General features: G+C 40.8%; 1 protein-coding gene across 15 annotated transcripts in view; it reads right to left on the reverse strand.

Annotated features, from left to right (window-relative positions):
• The window catches only part of Mapk10 (mitogen-activated protein kinase 10), a 304,058-nt gene that overhangs the window by 135,277 nt on the left and 148,946 nt on the right, over positions 1–19,835 (reverse strand). For 8 of the 15 annotated variants that reach the window (NM_001081567.2, NM_001318102.1, NM_009158.3 and 5 more), the window contains one exon: positions 14,498–14,569. In NM_001081567.2, coding sequence (NP_001075036.1) covers positions 14,498–14,563 — 66 coding nt within the window. In that variant the 5' untranslated portion in view covers positions 14,564–14,569. Of the gene's footprint in view, positions 1–14,470; positions 14,570–19,835 lie in introns of those variants that run through there. The other 7 variants (NM_001310683.1, NM_001310686.2, XM_017320889.2 and 4 more) reach the window with 1 other exon arrangement.

Here is a 19,835-nt window from a genome sequence, read left to right on the forward strand (position 1 = left end):
CTCCTGAGCAGGGAGCATTGGGGTTAAGGGCCTGGACCGGTCGGTGGAGCTTCCTGGGTTTGTGTCTTGTTTTGCTTGCTTTGTTTAGTTTTGTTGTTGTTGCTTTTTATATTAGAACTGAAAATAACACGGAGTCCAGGTCAATCCTGCACTTCCTATCTGTGAAGCCTTGAGCTTGCCTTTTCATCTTTTCACTCATTATTTATATCCTATGTGGTTCCATAAAGGATTTGTGCAGCTCACCTGGAGGTTTCAAGAATGAACAATGAAACCATTAAATCTCGCTTTAAACACAAATGACAAACGCAGCGAGCTGAGCGGTGACAGGTATACCAGAAGATGTGAGTTATAAATGTCCACTACCTTGAGCACAAAACTTAATGTCACGCTCTGGAAAGCCAAAGGAAAAACTAATGGTAGCTACAACAAAACCAGAGAGAGTGGCAAGGTTTGGTTCATTAATCTAACAAATCTAGCAAAACAAGTTAGAAGAAAGGTAATGGTTCACCAGTGCTTAACTTCAGGGGGGAGAGATTCCATAGTTCTTCACATAGTTAGCCTGGCATCAAACAACAGCTAGCAAATACAAAAAAAATTTTACCAGGAACATAGAATTATGTTTCATATTTCTCACTTGATATGAACTCTCAGAGGGTCCAGGGCATACCAGGTAGAGTGATATAATTGATTTCCTACTATAGGTACTGAGGTGGAAGTTTCTAGTTGTGTCATATGATTGCAGATGCATGTGGTATGTTGTTGAGGGAAGACCCATGATGTTTGGAAAATGTGTAAACAGGAATCAATAGACACTGGCATCTCACTTGCATGGCTAGTCTTGCAAAACTCTGTTGACCTTGTGTCATCACGGATCTTCATTGAGAGAGGCACAGTGGAGAATTTCTCCTGGCATCCCAACTGGTCCTGGTAATGCCTGCTGACTCGTGCTAACACTCTTAATTCGGCAGAGGCCTGGCTGTTTTTGCTGGATCTTGCCACCACTGCTGATTCATGTTTGGTATCCTGACACTACTTAACTGCACTGCTAGTATCCTGGCAAATGGAGATTAGAAGCATCCCAAAGAACCACTTCTAAACAGGGCCACATTCCGTGTCCTATTTACCATCTCTCCCCTACCTTTGGATGCTAGGCTAGAAGTGGGGTTCAAAGCACTTGAAAACCTTATTCAGGTAGGTTTAAAAATTTTAAGTCTATAGATATGCTCTTTATTAATTAAATTATATATTATATTTTAAAGTGTATACTCAAAACAAATGAAGGACGTTCCCAGAGCCATGAACCAACTGACTCTCAGTTTCAGAGCAAGTAATCCATGGGTACGTGAATTAAATTCACCCAATTTGACATAATTTTTACAAACTGGAAAATAATTTAGAAGAGTGAGGTAGTTTTCTAAGAATAAGCTACAGGATGAAACCTTAGGAAGTCTAGAGAAATTGCTCTGCTGTTACAAACTCACTTTTCAGTCCTCTCTCCCTGGAATCTGAAGAAGCTGTTTGTTAAACAGGTCCCAAGTTGAATACAATCCGGTTTCAGCAGTTGTAACCAGAGATTTCCTATGTAAATGTAAAGTGGGCTTGGCTTCATTCACTGAAACACATTTATTGATCACATACTATGTGCTCCACAATATTAAAAACTGTATTGATATCAAATCAACCAACTTGGTAGAAAATGCCATGTGGAGTCACTTTCAGTGAATTAGCCAATGTGTAGACAACTTTCTTGATGTTGTCATTTGCACTTACAAGTTATGGTTCCTCTTTTGACATGGATGGAACCAGCAATTTATTTTACGAGTTATACTGACAGGTGGAGCTCTCCCACTATGCTGTTGCCAGGTTGTCATGGAAGGACAACAGAAACCAATAACCATGCTGTTTCTTGGGGCAAGGAGGCACACACTCACTCCATTTTCAATCTGAATCAAATCGGTTATCCATTAGTTTTAAAGGGAAATATCTGAGCTGACAATTCTTAATAAATAAAATGGCATGGGGTTTTGTTTTGTTGGGGGCACATTTTGCTATTATTTCTTGACTTGTGATTCTCTAAGAACAGTTCCATTTTGGAATCTATTTAATGTGAATGCTGGTTGGCCCAGAGATGTTACTCCGTGAAATCGATAAGTTATAACAACAGTATAACAAACCCTCTTAACACTTCACTTACATTTAACATCATTTTGTGCTATATGAAAGCGCATTTGGTGTAATCAATGGTGGTGTTGAGGCCTCTGACTGCTCTGCCTCCTCTTTGTGTACAGAGGAAGAAAGCGATACTGCATGGGGCTGCTGGGTGCCAGCTTAATATTGATTCAGGAACTAATGAAAGAATTCCTATTATCATTTTACAGGAAGAAAGTTCTGGACAGATAACTTCCACAACGTTATACTGTGCTGCAGCATCTAACAGTCTCCTCTAGAATCCCACTATGAGACCTTGGGCGATGTCATTATAAACCCAGCCCCAGTTTCCTTACACACAGAAGAAAAGAAATAATAGTCTACTCTTCATCAGTGGAAGATTTACACTAGATGATCTATGGGACTTTCTTAGTTATTACACAGTTATAATAACTAGGATAGAGACATGATTCACCATTTAAAGATATACTTGCAATATTTTAAAGAATGTTCATCCAACTCTTAAGCAATACTGAAAGCCAATAACACTGTGCTAGAAGCCTAAGGTCTAGAGAGATGTCGGGATTAAAAAGACTTAAGCAACAAGTTACACTTTCTGTTTCCACCATAGAGGGATAGCAAGACTTCTCAGTGGACAGAGACCCCTGCCATCAAAGAAAACCACATTGTGAATGGAGATGAGTAACTGGGAAAATGTCCTTTGACCTCCATATGCATACCATGGTATATGTATAAATGAGTATACACACACACACACACACACACACACACACACACACACACACGCTGAGTAAATAAAATGTAATTTTAAAAATGTGAAGTCATGTGTCTTGCCTGTTCCTCTTTCTTCTCACTGTGGTATCTCAGCTGCTACCACACAGGATATCGGGAATTTAAATTCCTGAGACACTAGAAAAAAGGAACCCATCCCAGCATGTATTGGAATCTACACTGTAGGATGTAAACATTTACTCTGATAAGTCCTAGAGATTTAGGGTACATTATTACTACACTCCATTTGCACTGGACAAGTCATTGTTTTGCTCTTAAGACACAGTGCTCTGACCTCATGATGCTGAGCACTAAATCCCTGCATAGAGGCTGGGACAGGGAGTGCTGATTTCAGAATCAATGGCGTTGCCCACTGAGCTGGAACACTGCATTCTCCACCTTTCACTGCACACCTTCCCACCTTTGTCTGTGATAAAGATAAAGAAGAACACCTAGGAAACAACAGCTCGGTGACATAATTGCACAAGAAGAACTCCATAATTGGGACAATAAAGAACAACCCAGTATTAAGAAAAATGAAAAACTTTCTTGCCTTAGGTAAATGGACTGGGCAGTCAAACAACTTTTGGAACCAATGTTTCTAGAAACAATGTTTCCAGTGAGTTCACCTGGGACTTACCAGCCTTTCCCTGAAGTTTGTCTCTACAGTTTGGTCACAAACATTTAGAGTTCCTCAATGCTACATTCAACAATCGTGAGCCTGAGTCTGCTTTCATGTATACAACACACAGCCTTATCCTGAGCCCCGCATAAATCTTTTGGCTATTTTCATTCCTGTACATGTATGTCCATAAAGAGATATAATTGGTGCCTCAGTTGGTGGGTCTTCGTGCTAAGATCTTGGTTTGTATGTCTTCCTGTCTGTTTTTATTATTCATCTGTCTATCATTTATGTATTGGTTGCAGCACTGGGCCCTTGTAGATGCTAAGGAACATTCACATTCTAGAAATATGTTTTACCCTAGGCCAAAACCCCAGCCTTTCTTTAAATTTTGACACAAGAATCTTGCTGGATTTCACAAGGTGACATTGAACTCATTATGCAACCCAAGATGGCTTCACAGTTGTCATCTTCGAGCTGCGACTGCCCAAGTAGCCAGCATGATAAGGGTGTGCCGCTTAGCCTTGAGTCTTCCACCACCTTATATACGTGATTCAGAGCTGGGGGTATAGCTTTGTGATAAGATGTCCTAGCCTAGTATGTGCAAGTTCCTGAATTCAATGCAGCTCTGAAAATCAACAAGAAAAATATAGTGCTAATAGTGCATTGGCACTTTGACCTTCTTGAATGTGTTGGCAATATATAATCAAACAAGTATTTACATTTTAGAGACTACGAACCCCCAGAAGTATACTGGCATCTGTGGAATTTAGAACTTGGAACTGAACTGCTGGTGGGCGAGCTTGACCTACTTGCAAAATGTCGCCACTCCTGACTGTGCGCCCAGACTTAGGGAATCATTTTTCAGTAAAACAAAGCCTGTAACTTTATTTCCATTTCCAATGCCCTCTGCCACCTGGGAAATAGTGCATGGAAAGCACAGAATAATTACAGATGAACACAATTTAGACTAAAACAGAGTCTGTGTGTTTCATACATCTTTTAGCAAGCATGACTACAGATGCACTGAAATCACGCACAGTTCTAGTGAATTTTATAGCTCAACTATAAAACAAAATACTCAAGCCATGACTTTGTTCAGTCTGATTGAACCTTCAATTATAATTAAACTCACAATACCAAGCTTCATTTACAATCAAGTTAATCTTACTCCACAGAAAGCTAAAATTTTGACCCTTGTGTGTTAAGTAAACCAAGCACGTTTTTTAAAAATGAACCAACACAGAAGCCCTCACAGTTACAAGACTGAATTTTATATCTTGTCAGTTAGTCTTAGGCAGTGTAACAGAGTCCAATTTGACTGAAGTAGATATTCCATAGTTTTTTATATAAATATTTCAGGGTATAGAGCAAAATGGAGCACTAAATTTGCTATAGCCATATTTCCATGTAGATACTAGAAAAAAAATACCATTAACCAACATGTCTCACCCACAAATGCAGGAGGGCCGTTTCCATGACTGTGTAGAGAGTGGTGAGTTATTGCATCAGCAAATGTGTGCATGTTGTTATACTGGGCATCTTGTCTTTGTTTATTTAATATCTTATCCCCCCCCCAAGCAAACAAAGGCATCAATGCTGTGATTTTTAGGTTATTAATGTAAAATTAAATATTGTGTATCAAAACATATATAAGGAAAGTCAGAGTCATGTTCCTTTAAATAGGTGAAAATAGGATTCCAATGAAATGGTAAAATGTCATCTGACACTTTGTATGAAGTCTGTGAAAATATGAAAAATAAGATCACAGAGGAATCAATGTTGGGTTGTAATGCCTTATCTCTTCACTGTCAACTCCACTAGATTTGGAAGCACTTAGAGCAGACACACCTCTGGGAGATCTTCAGTGATATTTTCATAAAACTTTAGTTGAAGGGGGAAGACACACCCTGCATGTGAGTGGAACCATCACATGACCTGGGGTTCTGGACTGAAGAGAGAACAGAGGGAAACAGCTAAACCAGAGTGAACATCCACCTCTCTCTCTCTCTCTCTCTCTCTCTCTCTCTCTGTCTGTCTCTCTGCTTCTTGACTATGGATACAATGTAACATAATCAACTGCTCTATCTGCTGACCCTACCATGCTATGATGAACCACATCCCTTTAAGACAGGAGCCTAATGGGACTTTTTGGTAGGAGACCAGAATGATGGGGAAGATGTGGAGGGATGGGGAGGGAGGTTTGTTCCATGAAGCTTTAAAGGGAAACAAGGACTCTCTAGAGAACTAGTTGGAGGGTGGGTCCAGGCCCTGTGAATCTAAATGGAACCCAAGTTGAAATAATTTAGGGAGGAAATTTAGGGAGAGTGTAACTCCCGGCTGTGGAGTGGTCTCTGCTCGTTTCTCTATGCCAGCTCGATGGTGGATGGCAGAAAGATATGGAAATTGTACAGTCTGGAGAGCAGAGCAATGTGAACAAGAATAGAAGCACAAAGTGGACGAGAAGAGAGCAACTATAATTATGACCAAGAGAGCCTGTGCTCTTCCGTGGAAAGTAGGAAAGATGTTTTGAGGGAGTGGTCCCACCTGTCCAAGATTCCAACATAAACAAGTGCAAAACTGATTGAAACAAGAGAGTCCAGACTTAGAACGTTGCTGAAGGGATTTCCTGTTGGGAAATAACTTTCTAAAGACATGACTTGCTGAGGCCAGATGCCAGAGTATGCAAATGCTCTGCTACAAAGGGGACCAGACTATATCCAAGCTGGCAGTAGAATTTGGCAGGAGGGTCCACACAGTAAAGGCTTTTGCAAAGCCTAACAGTTCTGGGGTCATGGAGGCTTGAATACAAATTCCAAAAAGCCACTGAGGCCAATCAACATGAGGCAGGGTCAGATTCCCTGAAAGAAGAATTTGAGCTCTCATTTTTATTAAGCTGTGATGGTTAAGATCAAGTTGCAAAGACACCCTAAGATAGTGGAGATTGAAGACAGCATGGGACAGCTACCAAGGAGAACTATAGGTATGAAAACAGCCTGCCCAATGAAAGAATGTCCAAGCAAGACTGAGTCCTACCAGAGTGCACACCTAATCTCGCAGCTCCATGTCTGGCATCTGGATTTCTTAGGTAGTATCACATTACCACTGTTTTGTGTAACCCCTTATGTGCACTTCTTCCACTGCATGCAGTAGACGCATCTTAGACATTCATGAAGAGCCTTTTTCCTCGACTCGTGGCAATCTGTAATTGTTTTTTTAATCTTGTGTTAATTTGGTTCCCTGTCAAATTACTACATGTCAACAGAAGTCATTAAGACGTTTATAATGGCTGCTTCAGAGAGAAGGAATAAATGAATGGTCTGAGTGACGGGTGTGATAATTATCTCAATTCAATCATTCCACACATGTCCTGAAGCATCACACTGTATTGCTTAAAATTTTTAATGTTTTGTGTTAATTAAAATTAAAACCCCATAAAGGGCGGGAGAGGGATGGCTCAGTGGCTAAGAACACCCCCGGCTCTTGCAGATACAACTTGAATCTGGTTCTTGGGCCTCACATCAGCCATCCATAGCTCTGTCTCTCACACACCTGACACCTACAGTCCCTCACTCATATTCTGTCTCTGTCCCTCTACTTCTCTCTAATAAAAATAAGACTTTAAAAGAAGATAATAAAAATGCTGTATATCAGCATGTGTATAATTGTTAAGCCCCCTCTTTTAGTCAGTTTCTATTCCTGCACAAACATCATGACCAAGAAGCACGTTGTGGAGGAAAGAGTTTATTCGGCTTACACTTTCCACATTGCTGTTCATCACCAAGGAAATCAGGACTGGAACTCAAGCAGGTCAGGAAACAGGAGCTGATGCAGAGGCCATGGAGGGATGTTCTTTATTGACTTGCCTCCCCTGGCTTGCTCAGCCTGCTCTCTTATAGAACTCAAGACTACCAGCCCAGGGATGGTCCCACCCACAAGGAGCCCTTCCCCCTTGATCACTAATTGAGAAAATGCCTTACAGTTGGATCTCATGGAGGCATTTCCTCAACTGAAGCTCCTTTCTCTGTGATAACTCCAGCTGTGTCAAGTTGACACACAAAACTAGCCAGTACACCCCCAAACTCCAAAATAGAGTGTAATTCAACTCTAACTTCAACAAACTTAGAGTTGTGCAGACAAAATGAGGGCAAACAATTTTAGTCATTTTTTTTCATTTTATTTTATACTGGACATTGACAGATTACAGCTGTTTATATTTATGGATCATAAAATGATACTGAATGTGTATAAGGCAGAATGAGTAAATGAAGCTAATTAAAATATCTATAAGGGGCATTGAATAAAGGAAGTAATGAATGACAATCAGCAATCAGCAAATTCAGGAGTGTCTCCTTGACAAAGTGTGAGTGTTTCTGTGGCCAGCCAAAGGAAGACAAACTCAGCTCAGTCACTTAATCTCTAAGGCCACTGAAGCTGTGACTTACTGATTTATTAATTTGTGTGCAGGTAGCTATGTGTATGTGGTACCTACCTGTGCCTGATGAGTGCACACACGTGGAGGTCAGAGAGCACCTCAGGGCACTGCTCTTCAGGGCTTTGACACTGAGTCACTCGATGGCCTGGGTCTTCCCTAAGTCTGCTGGGCTGCTGCCTAGAGGTTTTCAGGGCCCAGCTTTCTCCTCCTTTCACCTTGCTCGGATTCTCAGCACAGACCCCCATGCCTGGCTTCTGTGGGTTCTGAGGATGGAACTCAGGTCCTCACACTTGTGACTGACAGCGTTCCTGCCTGAGCCGTTCCCACAGGGCCCAATGAACTATGAACTCTTGAGACCTGGGCTCTCTCCAAATCAGGAAGTCCTTTAAAACTATTCTGAGCAATTTAGATACAAGTACCCATCTAGAGAGTCAATAACTGTTAGAGAAATGTTACATTACTGATGGTTGTGATAATTAATATAGCCCAAACATGATCAAGTCTAGCAGCACACTCTTCCAAGAGATGAGGAGGCTGAGAAGTTAGGTTTCAAAGAGAAGAGAGCAGATATCAACTAAGTAGACGATGTTTCTCTGCTGACTTTCTTTCTGCTTTTAAGACGTCAAAACTATGGCTCGGACATTTGCTGGATTAAAATAAATTGAGCTTGGGAATCAAGGTTGGGGTGTTGTACTGGCTAGTTTTGTGTCAACTTGACACAGCTGGAGTTATCACAGAGAAAGGAGCTTCAGTTGAGGAAATGCCTCCATGAGATCCAACTGTAAGGCATTTTCTCAATTAGTGATCAAGGGGGAAAGACCCCTTGTGGGTGGGACCATCTCAGGGCTGGTAGTCTTGGTTCTATAAGAAAGCAGGCTGAGCAAGCCAGGTGAGGCAAGCCAGTAAAGAACATCCCTCCATGGCCTCTGCATCAGCTCCTGCTTCTTGACCTGCTTGAGTTCCAGTCCTGACTTCCTTGGTGATGAACAGCAGCATGGAAGTGTAAGCCGAATAAACCCTTTCCTCCCTAACTTGCTTCTTGGTCATGATGTTTGTGCAGGAATAGAAACCCTGACTAAGACAGGTGTCCTGGCCTTGTCCTCACTGCAGGACTCCTGAGTGGGACAAGGACAGTTCTGTACACCCGATGGCAACACCTCAGGGAGTGAGACGTGTTGTAGCAGCAGGTGGGAGTGGGGATTCGGCTCCTAATCATTGTCAGTCCATTCGTGGTTGAGTCCTGATTCATCCACTGCACAGCAGAACTCCAAAAGCAGCACACGGTGAAACGCAATAGTTCTGCTTCCGCTCAACCGTGACTGGCACTGAGGCAGATGTCCTGTTTTCAGGAGAGTCAGGAGACTTAGCATTCCATATTGCCCAGTCCTGGCTTCTCATTCGTGTTGCAAAACTAGAAGTTATCTTTCATGCCTCCCATCACACACACACACACACACACACACACACACACACACACACACACACACAAAAGTCTCACCAAATGTAACAACAGCTCTCCTGGTGGCAATGCCTTAAGCAAAACATGATGCAATGATATTACTTTATTATTTGTAAGGAGTAATATAGTTATTGATAAAAGGTATCGTTAGAAAGTCAGCACATCTCATATTGCTCAAGTGAATTCAATAAAATTTAAGTTAAAACAACATGCACATATTTTTGTGAATATTTAGCATCTGGAAATTTTTATTTTCTATGGTTTCTGTGGTTTCTTACAGACACTTCAAAGACTGAAAATTTGCAGGGATTATAATCAACAGACTGGGGTCAAGAGACCTTGATGGTGGGCTCATTTGATTACTAATTCAAGTTACCAAAGGTCTTTGAGCAGTCTATAGGAACAGAAATTAAGATGTCACCACACCTGGCTGGTGGCCAGAATAAACACTTCAGAGTAGAGAAGGCCTGTGTGGTACCCTGGGAAAGATGTTCCTAAGAGGGAGTTTGAAGGTAACCAGGACCTGATAACTCTGCCTCTGAGAATAAGTACCTCACTGTCTTCACATTACTAGAGAAGTGAAGCAGACATCAATCTATAGGAACAAAAGAGAAATGTGTATTTTTATCAAATGCCATATCTACACTAGGAGGAAATCAAATGCTGTGAATACACAGGCAGTCTCCTGCTGTGTCTAGCTTTCTGAAAGCGCTGCAGGCAAGGCTTGCTGTGTTCCCATGGGCCACAGCCTAAGCAAGATAACCTGGAGTCCACAAGACAGCTCACACCTCCCCCATTGTTCCTTTGCTTCAAGAGGACAGTTACTAGAAACAAACTCTACACCTGTGTCCAAATACACAAGCTGTTTGCTTGAAAATAGGTCCAAACACAAAGAGTCATTTTGAATTTCTTAAATGGATGAAATTTCAATAAAATTTTACTGATAATTTTTGAGGTTTAAGAACTATGTAAAAGCATATTTGGTTAGTGTTGCTGACTGGATAGTTTTGTTTTTTTTTTTTTAAGAGTTAATGCCTGGAACAAATACACTGGATTGTGAACACTAAGAAAATAATTCCAATCTTACTGTTGACCAGTGTTATCCCCAGATGCTCAAGTCAGGGATTCAGCTTGCTCATTTTCCACCCAAGGCAGATCAGAGCTGTAACCAATTAGACAAGTGAAACACTGCTCATTTGTTCTTTCACAGAGCACATATTTTGTGGAGTCCATGTCAAATACTATTGTGAATGAGCAAGAGGCAAATCCCAGAATATGCTCAAAAGACCAGTGGGGAGAAGGTAGGAGACTTTATCATATTGGCTCATTCTTGTGTAAAACTCCTGTCATGACATCTTGGGCTACAGAACTGACATCCCTGGGCACATGGGTTAGAAGAGATATGAACAGTTATCTCTGTGAACTGGTGTGGAATGGCTCCAACAAGAGTCTAAGAAATGTTTCTGGCCAAGTGCAAAAGCCTTTTCTAGTGGGAAAAGAGGAGTGATCTATCAGCCACACACATAACAAGTCAAGTAAGGTAGGTGTGGGGGAAAGAGAGCCAGGGTAGCATGGCCATACCTAATGGGAACAGCTAAAGCCATGAAGCCAGCATAGATGCTTGTCCAAGATCCAGCAATGCCAAGCCAAGTGATGCAATCACCATTGTGCGGTCTTCCACTTTTGGTCTTGGTCTCCATGTATTGCATGCTTGGGAGGCTTTTAATATGTATACGACTTGGGGATATTGGACTGATGGGAAATTTCTTATGAATCATTTATGCCTTCTCCAGGACTACTTACTTCCCCAGGAAATTTCTAAGCATACTACCCTCGCCCCCCCCCCTCGCCACCCCCTGATTCTAGAGAGAGATCCTTATCTGGCCCTATTTGCAGGTCTTCCTTATGCCCTGGAGGTTGTGATTCAAATAAAGACACCAGAGACCTCCTTTTGAGACTCTGACTCCAAGACACTCTTGTAACATCTGTCCCTGTGATTACTCAGGAACAAGATAATCAGGACAAAGTAAACTTAAAAAGGTCAACAAGATTCGATGGGCTAGAGGGGTTGGCAGCAGATCAGACTAGAAGTCTCTTCCTGCTATATGCTCGGGTGAGTAAATGGCACATAAGATTGGGGGCCGCAGATGGCATGTACCTTGAGGAAGAGATACAGCAAGAAAGTTAGATTGTCCAGCATTATCTCTTTCTTTCACAGGGCCTTATATTGATGGGCAAAAGGAGTGTGGATAAATGATTAAAAAAAAATAAGTATTAAGACCTCCCCTTCTTAGAGAAGTTAGCTTATGCAGGGCTGCTGTGGTATTGTATGACCAAGGAACAAAAGAATACCAAGATTAGACATATAAATAAATTCTACAAAGATATAAGCATTGCATGATGGCAGAAATCGAATAATAACTACAGAAGCTTTGGCCTGAAGGTTTTTCTTTGGCCCAATAATGATTAATAGTCTGGACATTAAAATACACTGCTTGGGACATAACAACCTGCTCAGGCTGGCTTGGAGATTTTTTGTTTTTGTTTTTGTTTGTTTGTTTGTTTGTTCTGTTTAGTGCTCTTGAAACCACATGCGCTACCAACCTTTGAAGTGGTGGTTATGCTTTGGCAAAATATGCTTCTAGATTCTTTAAAAAATTGGTTGATAAGGGAAATAATTGTAAAAGATAACTCTGTTTTGTCACAGATCAATAATGACTAATCTATGACCAAGAGGTCTAGAGACGAAAATGAAATGATCTATGTTTTGGAACAACATGAATTGATCCCTGACTACTGAGTTCAGTATAAATAAACACCCTGACTGCCTGTCATTCAAGCTGCACGATTCCTCCTGACCACCATGTCTGATGCACTCCTCCTTTGCCAGCCAACTCCTTATCTCTTCTGCAGGACCTGGCCATCACCAGGACTGATCTCCAGCAGCAAGGAAACTGGATGGGCAGTGAGGAATCCCAGGGGATCAGTCTTTAGAGTGTTAGATAATAAAAGCTGTAAAATGAGGATTTATCGCTATATCCTATGAGATGCAAAGACTTTGAAAGATGCTGGGAGAAGATTTGTCTTGTTTCTAGTAACATGATCACACATAACTCGAAGGCCACTCTTACTGGTATTTTGGGGTTAAATCATTTAGGGCTGGGCAAGGGCAGGTGCTCTTACAGTAATTCAAACAAAAGAGGGGGTGGCTTGGGTGGGAGTGGTAGTAGAGCAATGGTAAGAGATAGTGGTAGTACAGCCCAGATTGAGTTACATTCAGCTGAGTCTGCTGACGTGCTGGATATGAGGGAATGCTCATAAAATGATCCCATGGTTCTGTTCTGATTGGAAAGATGTAGTCAGCATTTCCTTAACTGGAGCAAAGACAATGGAGAGAGGAATGAGGTAAGCAAGATTTGGTGTTTTATTGTCTCTGAGGGAAGTTCCTTATGTAGCTCAAGTTGACCTTGAACTCATGGTTCCCCAACCTCAGCCTCCACTGTGCTGTGGGTTGCACCACTGCACTAACCAGAGATTAGCCCACCATGCAATATGGTTTTGCATGCTTTCTTGACATCTAATTGGAGATATAGAACCTGGCAGTAGCATGCATGAATCCAGCTTAGAGGTACAACTGTGTGAGTTCTCAAGGTCATGCTCACGTTCAGAGCTCATAGGCACAGGAGAGTGAGTAGAAACTCAGCGGCTTGTGACTCTCTTACAAAGTTAGCTCATTCCAACCGTGCTTTCAAAACTCTGCAAGTGCAGGTTCATTTGATTCCTGTTACAATCTCATAGGTGTGTGTGTGTGGGGGGGGTGCTATTGTTTTCCCTTTTACAAATTGGGAAACTGAGGCACGAAAATATTGAGGAATCTACTCGCTGGCAAGCAAGCATCTCATAAATGGTACCTCAGCATTTCGAACTATGCCAACCGCATCCTGAACTTTTGTTAGAGATCCCACCTAAGGGCTTGAGCCTCAGGCCCTATGACAGAGATAAATGAGTTGAGGCCCACCATAAGTCTTAGAATGACAGAGATAAATGAGTTGAGGCCCACCATAAGTCTTAGAATGTGGATCAAACACTTTCCTGGGCCTGAGGAATCCTACTCATGTCTAGGGAGCATGAGGGCCATAGAAACTAAGTAAAGCCAAAACACTGTTCCCTTTGCAGTGGAGAGAGTTGTATGAAATAAGAGAGCGGGCATGTTGCCTCCTACACCTGCTATCAGTGGGTGCATACCATCCAGTCCACAGCTCAGCACAGTGAGAAGCAGCAGTAAGTATACACAGAGAGATGGAAGCACAGCTCTCTGTTTTCCCTGGGAATATGGTGAGCTTACAGTTCCTCACCAGATCTCCAGCAATGCTTAAGAGTAAAAGAAAGGACTACAGTGAAATCCTAACGGCTGTACAGTACACTGTTCTGTACCCACCAACCCTTTGTTTAGGGGCCCTAAATAACTTCAGTTACAGTGTTTGCATGAGTGCAAAGATGCAGAGGTATTGGCTTCACACAACACCAACAACTGTGGCTACCTTCCTGTTCTCCCTTTGTTGGCTACTGACATTGAGTTGTTGTGGATTTATTTTATTTTCTAGCCTATGTAAAACTAACTGAATGGCACATGTAGGTAACAAGAGGTAGCCATCAGAGATGCTTCATTTGGGAATCAGGAACAGCCATTCAGGTTCCTGGTGCTTTGATGATCAACGCCATATCCCAAGAAATTAGACAGAAATGCTAAAACGCTGAAGTACAACTGAAATCTCACTGGAGATCACTTTATAGATTGATTAATTATAAACTCATTCAGAAAGGCATCTTCATTTCTAAGCTTTCCTAAATGAACTAGAAACAGGGATAAAACCTAATTGTTCACTGTACTTTCCTAAAAAAATAAAATAAAATAAAAAATAAAAAAAACTTTTACTGTTCCATAAATAAAAACTTGGTATGCTTCATATGAACATGGAATGGCAAAAGTGAAATACAAGGGAGTGTACTGTACCTTGTTTTACCTGTAAGGAACACACACCTGACAAAAGGCAATTTTCACATCCAAGGTTGGTTCACTGCAGTAGTATAAGAAATGGAGGCTCATAAATACCTACAGGGAACAAAATCAGGTGATGAGTTTCCAGGTCACTTGTGTTTAATTATTTAATAGTATCAATTTATAATCATCTGAGATCATGAACAGCAGACGCATATTAAGTCTCACTTATATTTGTAAAAGGTATTTTTCACAAATTATAAATATTATATAATACAGTGCAGTAAAACATTTTGTCAGCTACAGTGATCAATATCATCATATTCATGCCAGGAACCACGAAGGAAAAAGCTAAAGATGAGCAGGCAATCTTCCTGAGACGGTTCCACCGTGGACGGTACACTTAATGACAGATATGCTTCCTTAGACAAAGATGAGGAGGATATCACATCTGAGGAAAGATTCCTAATTTTCCTGTTATTATTAAATACTTATAACAATCATTAGCTATTAGCCCACCCTTTCAAGCAGACCTCTGTAGGACAATGAGGATAGACTATCTATATTGATGCTATATAGAAAAATAGATGATTTCTTAATTATTAATGACGATTCTACAAAAATTCCTAAAATTATGTTAGTAGTTATATAAGACATTTTCTAATAGGACTGCTATTAAGTCCTTTCTGATGTCAAAATTGCAATGAGAACTCTGCCAGTCTTCAACAGTCACCAGTTAATTGCTTCTGAGATAGCAAGCAGGCATCTACAACTCAGAGGACATTCTGAGAGGTTGTAAAACCATTAATCGGAGGTCATAAGAAGGGAACTAGCAATGTACTATAGGTGCAAGGACAGAAGATAAAATACTGACTGGGTTTATCTATATAAAATTTCAATGATAACTTAGTTACTAAAGTTATAGCTTTTAAACTCTCCATGAACCTGTAGTGCTAGTATCAGATAACAAATGTTTAGCCAGATACTTACTCTTAATGGATACACATATAAACACTCTCTGTTGAAAATTTCTTATTTAGTTTATGATTTGAATTTATCTGTAAGCTTATGGTGAGCTTTTTAGCATGCCATAGTGTATTCTGAAAGATGTATAAGTGCTGAGGACAGAGAGAGAAAACTGAACTCAAGAAGAGCCTTTTAGAGAGAAGAATTTTCTTACAAAACTTTCAGAAAGAACTAGGGAGTAAAGGCATTGCTGGCAAAGGCATTGAGAGTAAGGATATTATTATTACATTAGGGCAGGAAGAGAGAGCAAGATTAGGAAAGAGATCAGGTGGCAGAGGCAGGCAGAATTTTGAGTTTGAGGCCAGCCTGGTCTACAAAGTGAGTTCCAGGACAGCCAGGGCTATACAGAGAAACCCTGTCTCCAAACCACCACCAACCCCCATAAAAAAAAAAAAAAAAGATTAGGAAAGAGAGCAGAGAGAACTTTTTGGCAGAGAACTTTTGCAGAAACATTTTGGAGACCCAAAGAACTTAGAAATAAAGGCTGAAATCACTTTTCAAAGTGTCTCTTTTTCTTCCTGTAATTTTGACTACCAGGCTGGAGGTTAGAGCCAAGCAGTTCCTGAAGAGTTAGAACAAGGGGCGCTTTACTTAATTCCCTGCTGTTTTAAGATGAGGAGCTAGACCCAGAGACTGCAGCTTCTGGCCTCCAAGGAACTCAGACAGGCAGGTTAGCTACAGCAGCAAAATGGCTTAGACTTAAGACAGGTGACGTTTTATTATTAAGCAGCAATCCTAAATATCTCGCGAGACCAAGTCTTGCCCCTACAGAAACTCTTCTCGCTTGGCTTACCTCAAGAGAGAACCAGAAGAAAGAGGAAGTGCTGGGGAGTGCTAGCCCCCAACAATACAGATTAGATACAATGAATTGTATATTCCTAAAATGTTAAGGCTAAACACAAAATTTATATAACACTTTCATTCAGCACTAGGCATCTAGTTAAAAAAGCAAACAAACAAACAAAAAACCAAGCTCAAACATTTGCTCAAGGGGGTGTGTATGGAAGCTTACTGTAGACTTTGACGCTTATTATGGTTCAGAACTATATATTTACTGTAGATTCGTGGGCTGGAGGCTTGATCTCCAGTAAAGCACAGTTCAGTTAGCTGGGCCATCATGGTACAAAACTAATAAATTAATAAGATGGATTCACAACTGGATGGACTGCTATGGGTGTGGAAACTCAAGGAGACGAGGCCTGGTTAGAGGAGAGAAGTCGCTGCGGGTGTACTCTTCAGGGCTGTATCTTAGTCCCTGTCCCTCAGTTGCTCATTTCCTCTGACTCCCTACCCACCGCATTCTCCCTGCCACGATGTTCTCCCACACCCTGGACTTATAGACTAACATCTCTCAAATCATGAGCCAGAATACATATCTCCTTTACATTCTTATCTGGGTCATGTTACCTCAGAAATGGAAACTGACAGAATGCCAATAAGTGATCTAAAATGTCTAATATAATTCTACCAAATATGTGAAACTATTGGATTCGAACCTAGCACGTAAAGAGATAAAATTTTCAAACATGGTTTTTTTGGGGGGAAAGCAAGTTTGAATTTTCCTTATTAAAGATTTAAAATATACAAAAATAATATAACACCCATTATTTTAAGTACACATAACTACAGGAAAAAGAAAAGTGGGTACTCTATTAATAACTGCGTGGTCTTGGTGGAAATTAGATTTTTTAATTATACTATTTTCTGTGAGTTTTCAATATTTAACAATTCTGCAAGGTTACGAGAGGAGGAGACCCTTATGGCAACGCAAACAGAGACAGCCTCAGAAGAAGCTGACAGTTTCGCCCATTTAATTAAACACATTTTTTTAACATTGCATGCAAGGCAGCATTTTGTGAGATCAAAGGATTTTAAAAAGGAGCACAGAGGTACAACTTCTGTTTCTGGCATATGATTGATTAGGTATCCTGAAAACTACTCTGAAGTCAAAACTCCTAAAAAAAAATGTTAGATGAGAGACATAAAAGATTTTAAGACACCTAGTTAAACTTCTCAAAGGGAGCAAAAAATGTTCTGAGAAGCTGAGAACATTGTGGTGCGGGTGCAGAGACACACAGGAGCCAAGGCTACTGCTTGGCTCTTACCAGCTGATGGCTAGAATATTGAGTTTTAAAGGGATTAGGCAGAGGACAGGAAACAAGCTGCCATCTACCCGGATGGAAGGTGACACTGGGGATGACCACCAGAGCCTTGCTCCAGGAAATTTTAAAGCAACTTGATAAGGAAGCCTAATAATCCAGAAGCAAGGTTTGAGTTGCTAGAATCATGTTTGGTATTGGTCTTTGATGTGTATTCATCTTCCATAGAAGGAAGAGTAAAAAGATAAAAAGATTTAAACATCCTTAAGTAAAGAACGATCCGACACGTGTGTGGCTCGGTGAGAGAAGCATGCTGCTGAAAACACAAGATCATTGTAGAAAGTAGGTATTGATGAGTAGAATAATGAGCCTAGAAGGAGACAGAGCCAAACATGGAGACAAGTGTATGTTACCGTCTACATTGTAGACATCTGGGAAAATGAGAAACTGTGTGTTGAGTCATGGATGAGACAAGTGGTCAGTCCCATGGGAAGGAAAGTCAGCCCCTATTGAAAGAATGCAGTTGTTCCTTATTCTGCATTTGTGCATGGGATTCTTGCATGTGTGCATGCTTTGCAAACAGAAGCCTTGGTTCCTTTTGTTCCAGTCTTAAGGAAGGCTTTATAACAGACAGGCTTGAAAGTATCTCCCTCTTAGAGGAAATAGGAGATCCAATCCATCTTCAGTATAATGAAAGCGAGCGACTGCCTTGGACACAAGTTAGTCATGCATCTGAGACCATATAAAGGACCCAAGGCTCCTAAGCTCAATGCTCTTCTGCAATATGCAGCCTAATGCACGTGTGATAGTTTCCACCCTGCTTTGCATCACTCTGTGGAAACTGAGGCCAAGAAGCTGTTCTGGGTGTTGACCCTGTAGATTCTGGATGAGTCATTGCCAGGAGCAGCAAAGAACCTGTATTGGGTCCAGGAACCTTGTGTTATCTGCCATTACCCAGGAAAAGAGAGCAGGCTATCTTGGAAACTTGGAAACATGGTAATATCTCAGATTCTCTACAAGCCTGAATTCTTAACTCAGGTTATATAGAAGAAAAATCCAAATAAGGTTAAAAACCCTCAGAAAGGGTCAAAGTTTATATATTATAAATTGCAAATAATATTACAGAAGGAAATATAATCAATGTCAGAGGCATAAATAGCATGTAGATATGCTAAAGTATAAAGGAAATTATTGCTCGGCTATATTAAATTTAGCAAGTCTGCTTATGAAAACATCTAATACGTTTTGTTTTCTAGTAGGCCACATATCTGGGAAATATTTAAAACACACCATCAATGGAAAATATATCCAGAATCTATCTAGATAACTTTTTTTTAAAAAAATGAAGAAAAACTCAGAGAATCCAGTAGGAAAAAAATGAGCTAGACAAATTGCAAACACTTTATCCAAATATGCCCATAGACACATGATGTGTAAGATGGAACCACAGCGAACTCTTAATTCATACCAATCAAATGATCGGCAGCTGAGAAGAATGAGACGTTTCAGGATTCACAAGGTAAGCCTGCAGAAGACAGCATCTGCCAACTCCGAGAGCTACACGACTGGAAATGAATCCGAGAGAAACAGCATGGTTTCCTCAAGCTGGGCACAATGTACAATCCAGCAAATCCCTATCTACACCCAACTGAGAGACTCTCTTGTGTTTTTCCTCAGGCTACACAGACAAGAGAGCTCACCCAATGTCTCCGCAACAGCAGACTACATAACAAAAACCAAAACGTAGAAAAAATATCCACTGACACAACAGTGAAGAGGTAGGTTGTATTGCTTTAGTAGAATTCGATGCGGTGATGAAGTGGACTCTTAAAGTAGCCATTGTCAGCATCCTCAAATCTCTTTAAACACTGACTAAAACAGACCTGGTTTAATTTAGGAAATGTAGGAGCTTTGCACAGCTTAGCAACATGGAAGGAGTTTTACCTATAACCGTAACTCGTGGACTTATTTCTGTTCTGCAACTCCTCTCAAAAAGATTTTGTGCTTTTTACGTATGGGTCCGTTGTATTTTAAAGTTTTGTTTTCTTGAGCATGGATATTTTATGCAAATCTGATTGGTTCATTTCCCAAATGCTTATTGCTAAAAATCAGACTACTTTCTGTAGGTGACCATAGGTCCTGCAGGTTGGTGCATTGACTGATTAAATCTGGTGTCTGGTGGGCTGTTTTGGACTTTGCTCCCACAGAGAAAGCAGGCTGGTTTCTGTGGCCGTCCTGCGGCTCCTGGATTGCTG

This window comes from Mus musculus, chromosome 5 (genome assembly GCF_000001635.26).
Source record: "Mus musculus strain C57BL/6J chromosome 5, GRCm38.p6 C57BL/6J".
In the NCBI taxonomy this organism is placed as follows: domain Eukaryota; kingdom Metazoa; phylum Chordata; class Mammalia; order Rodentia; family Muridae; genus Mus; species Mus musculus.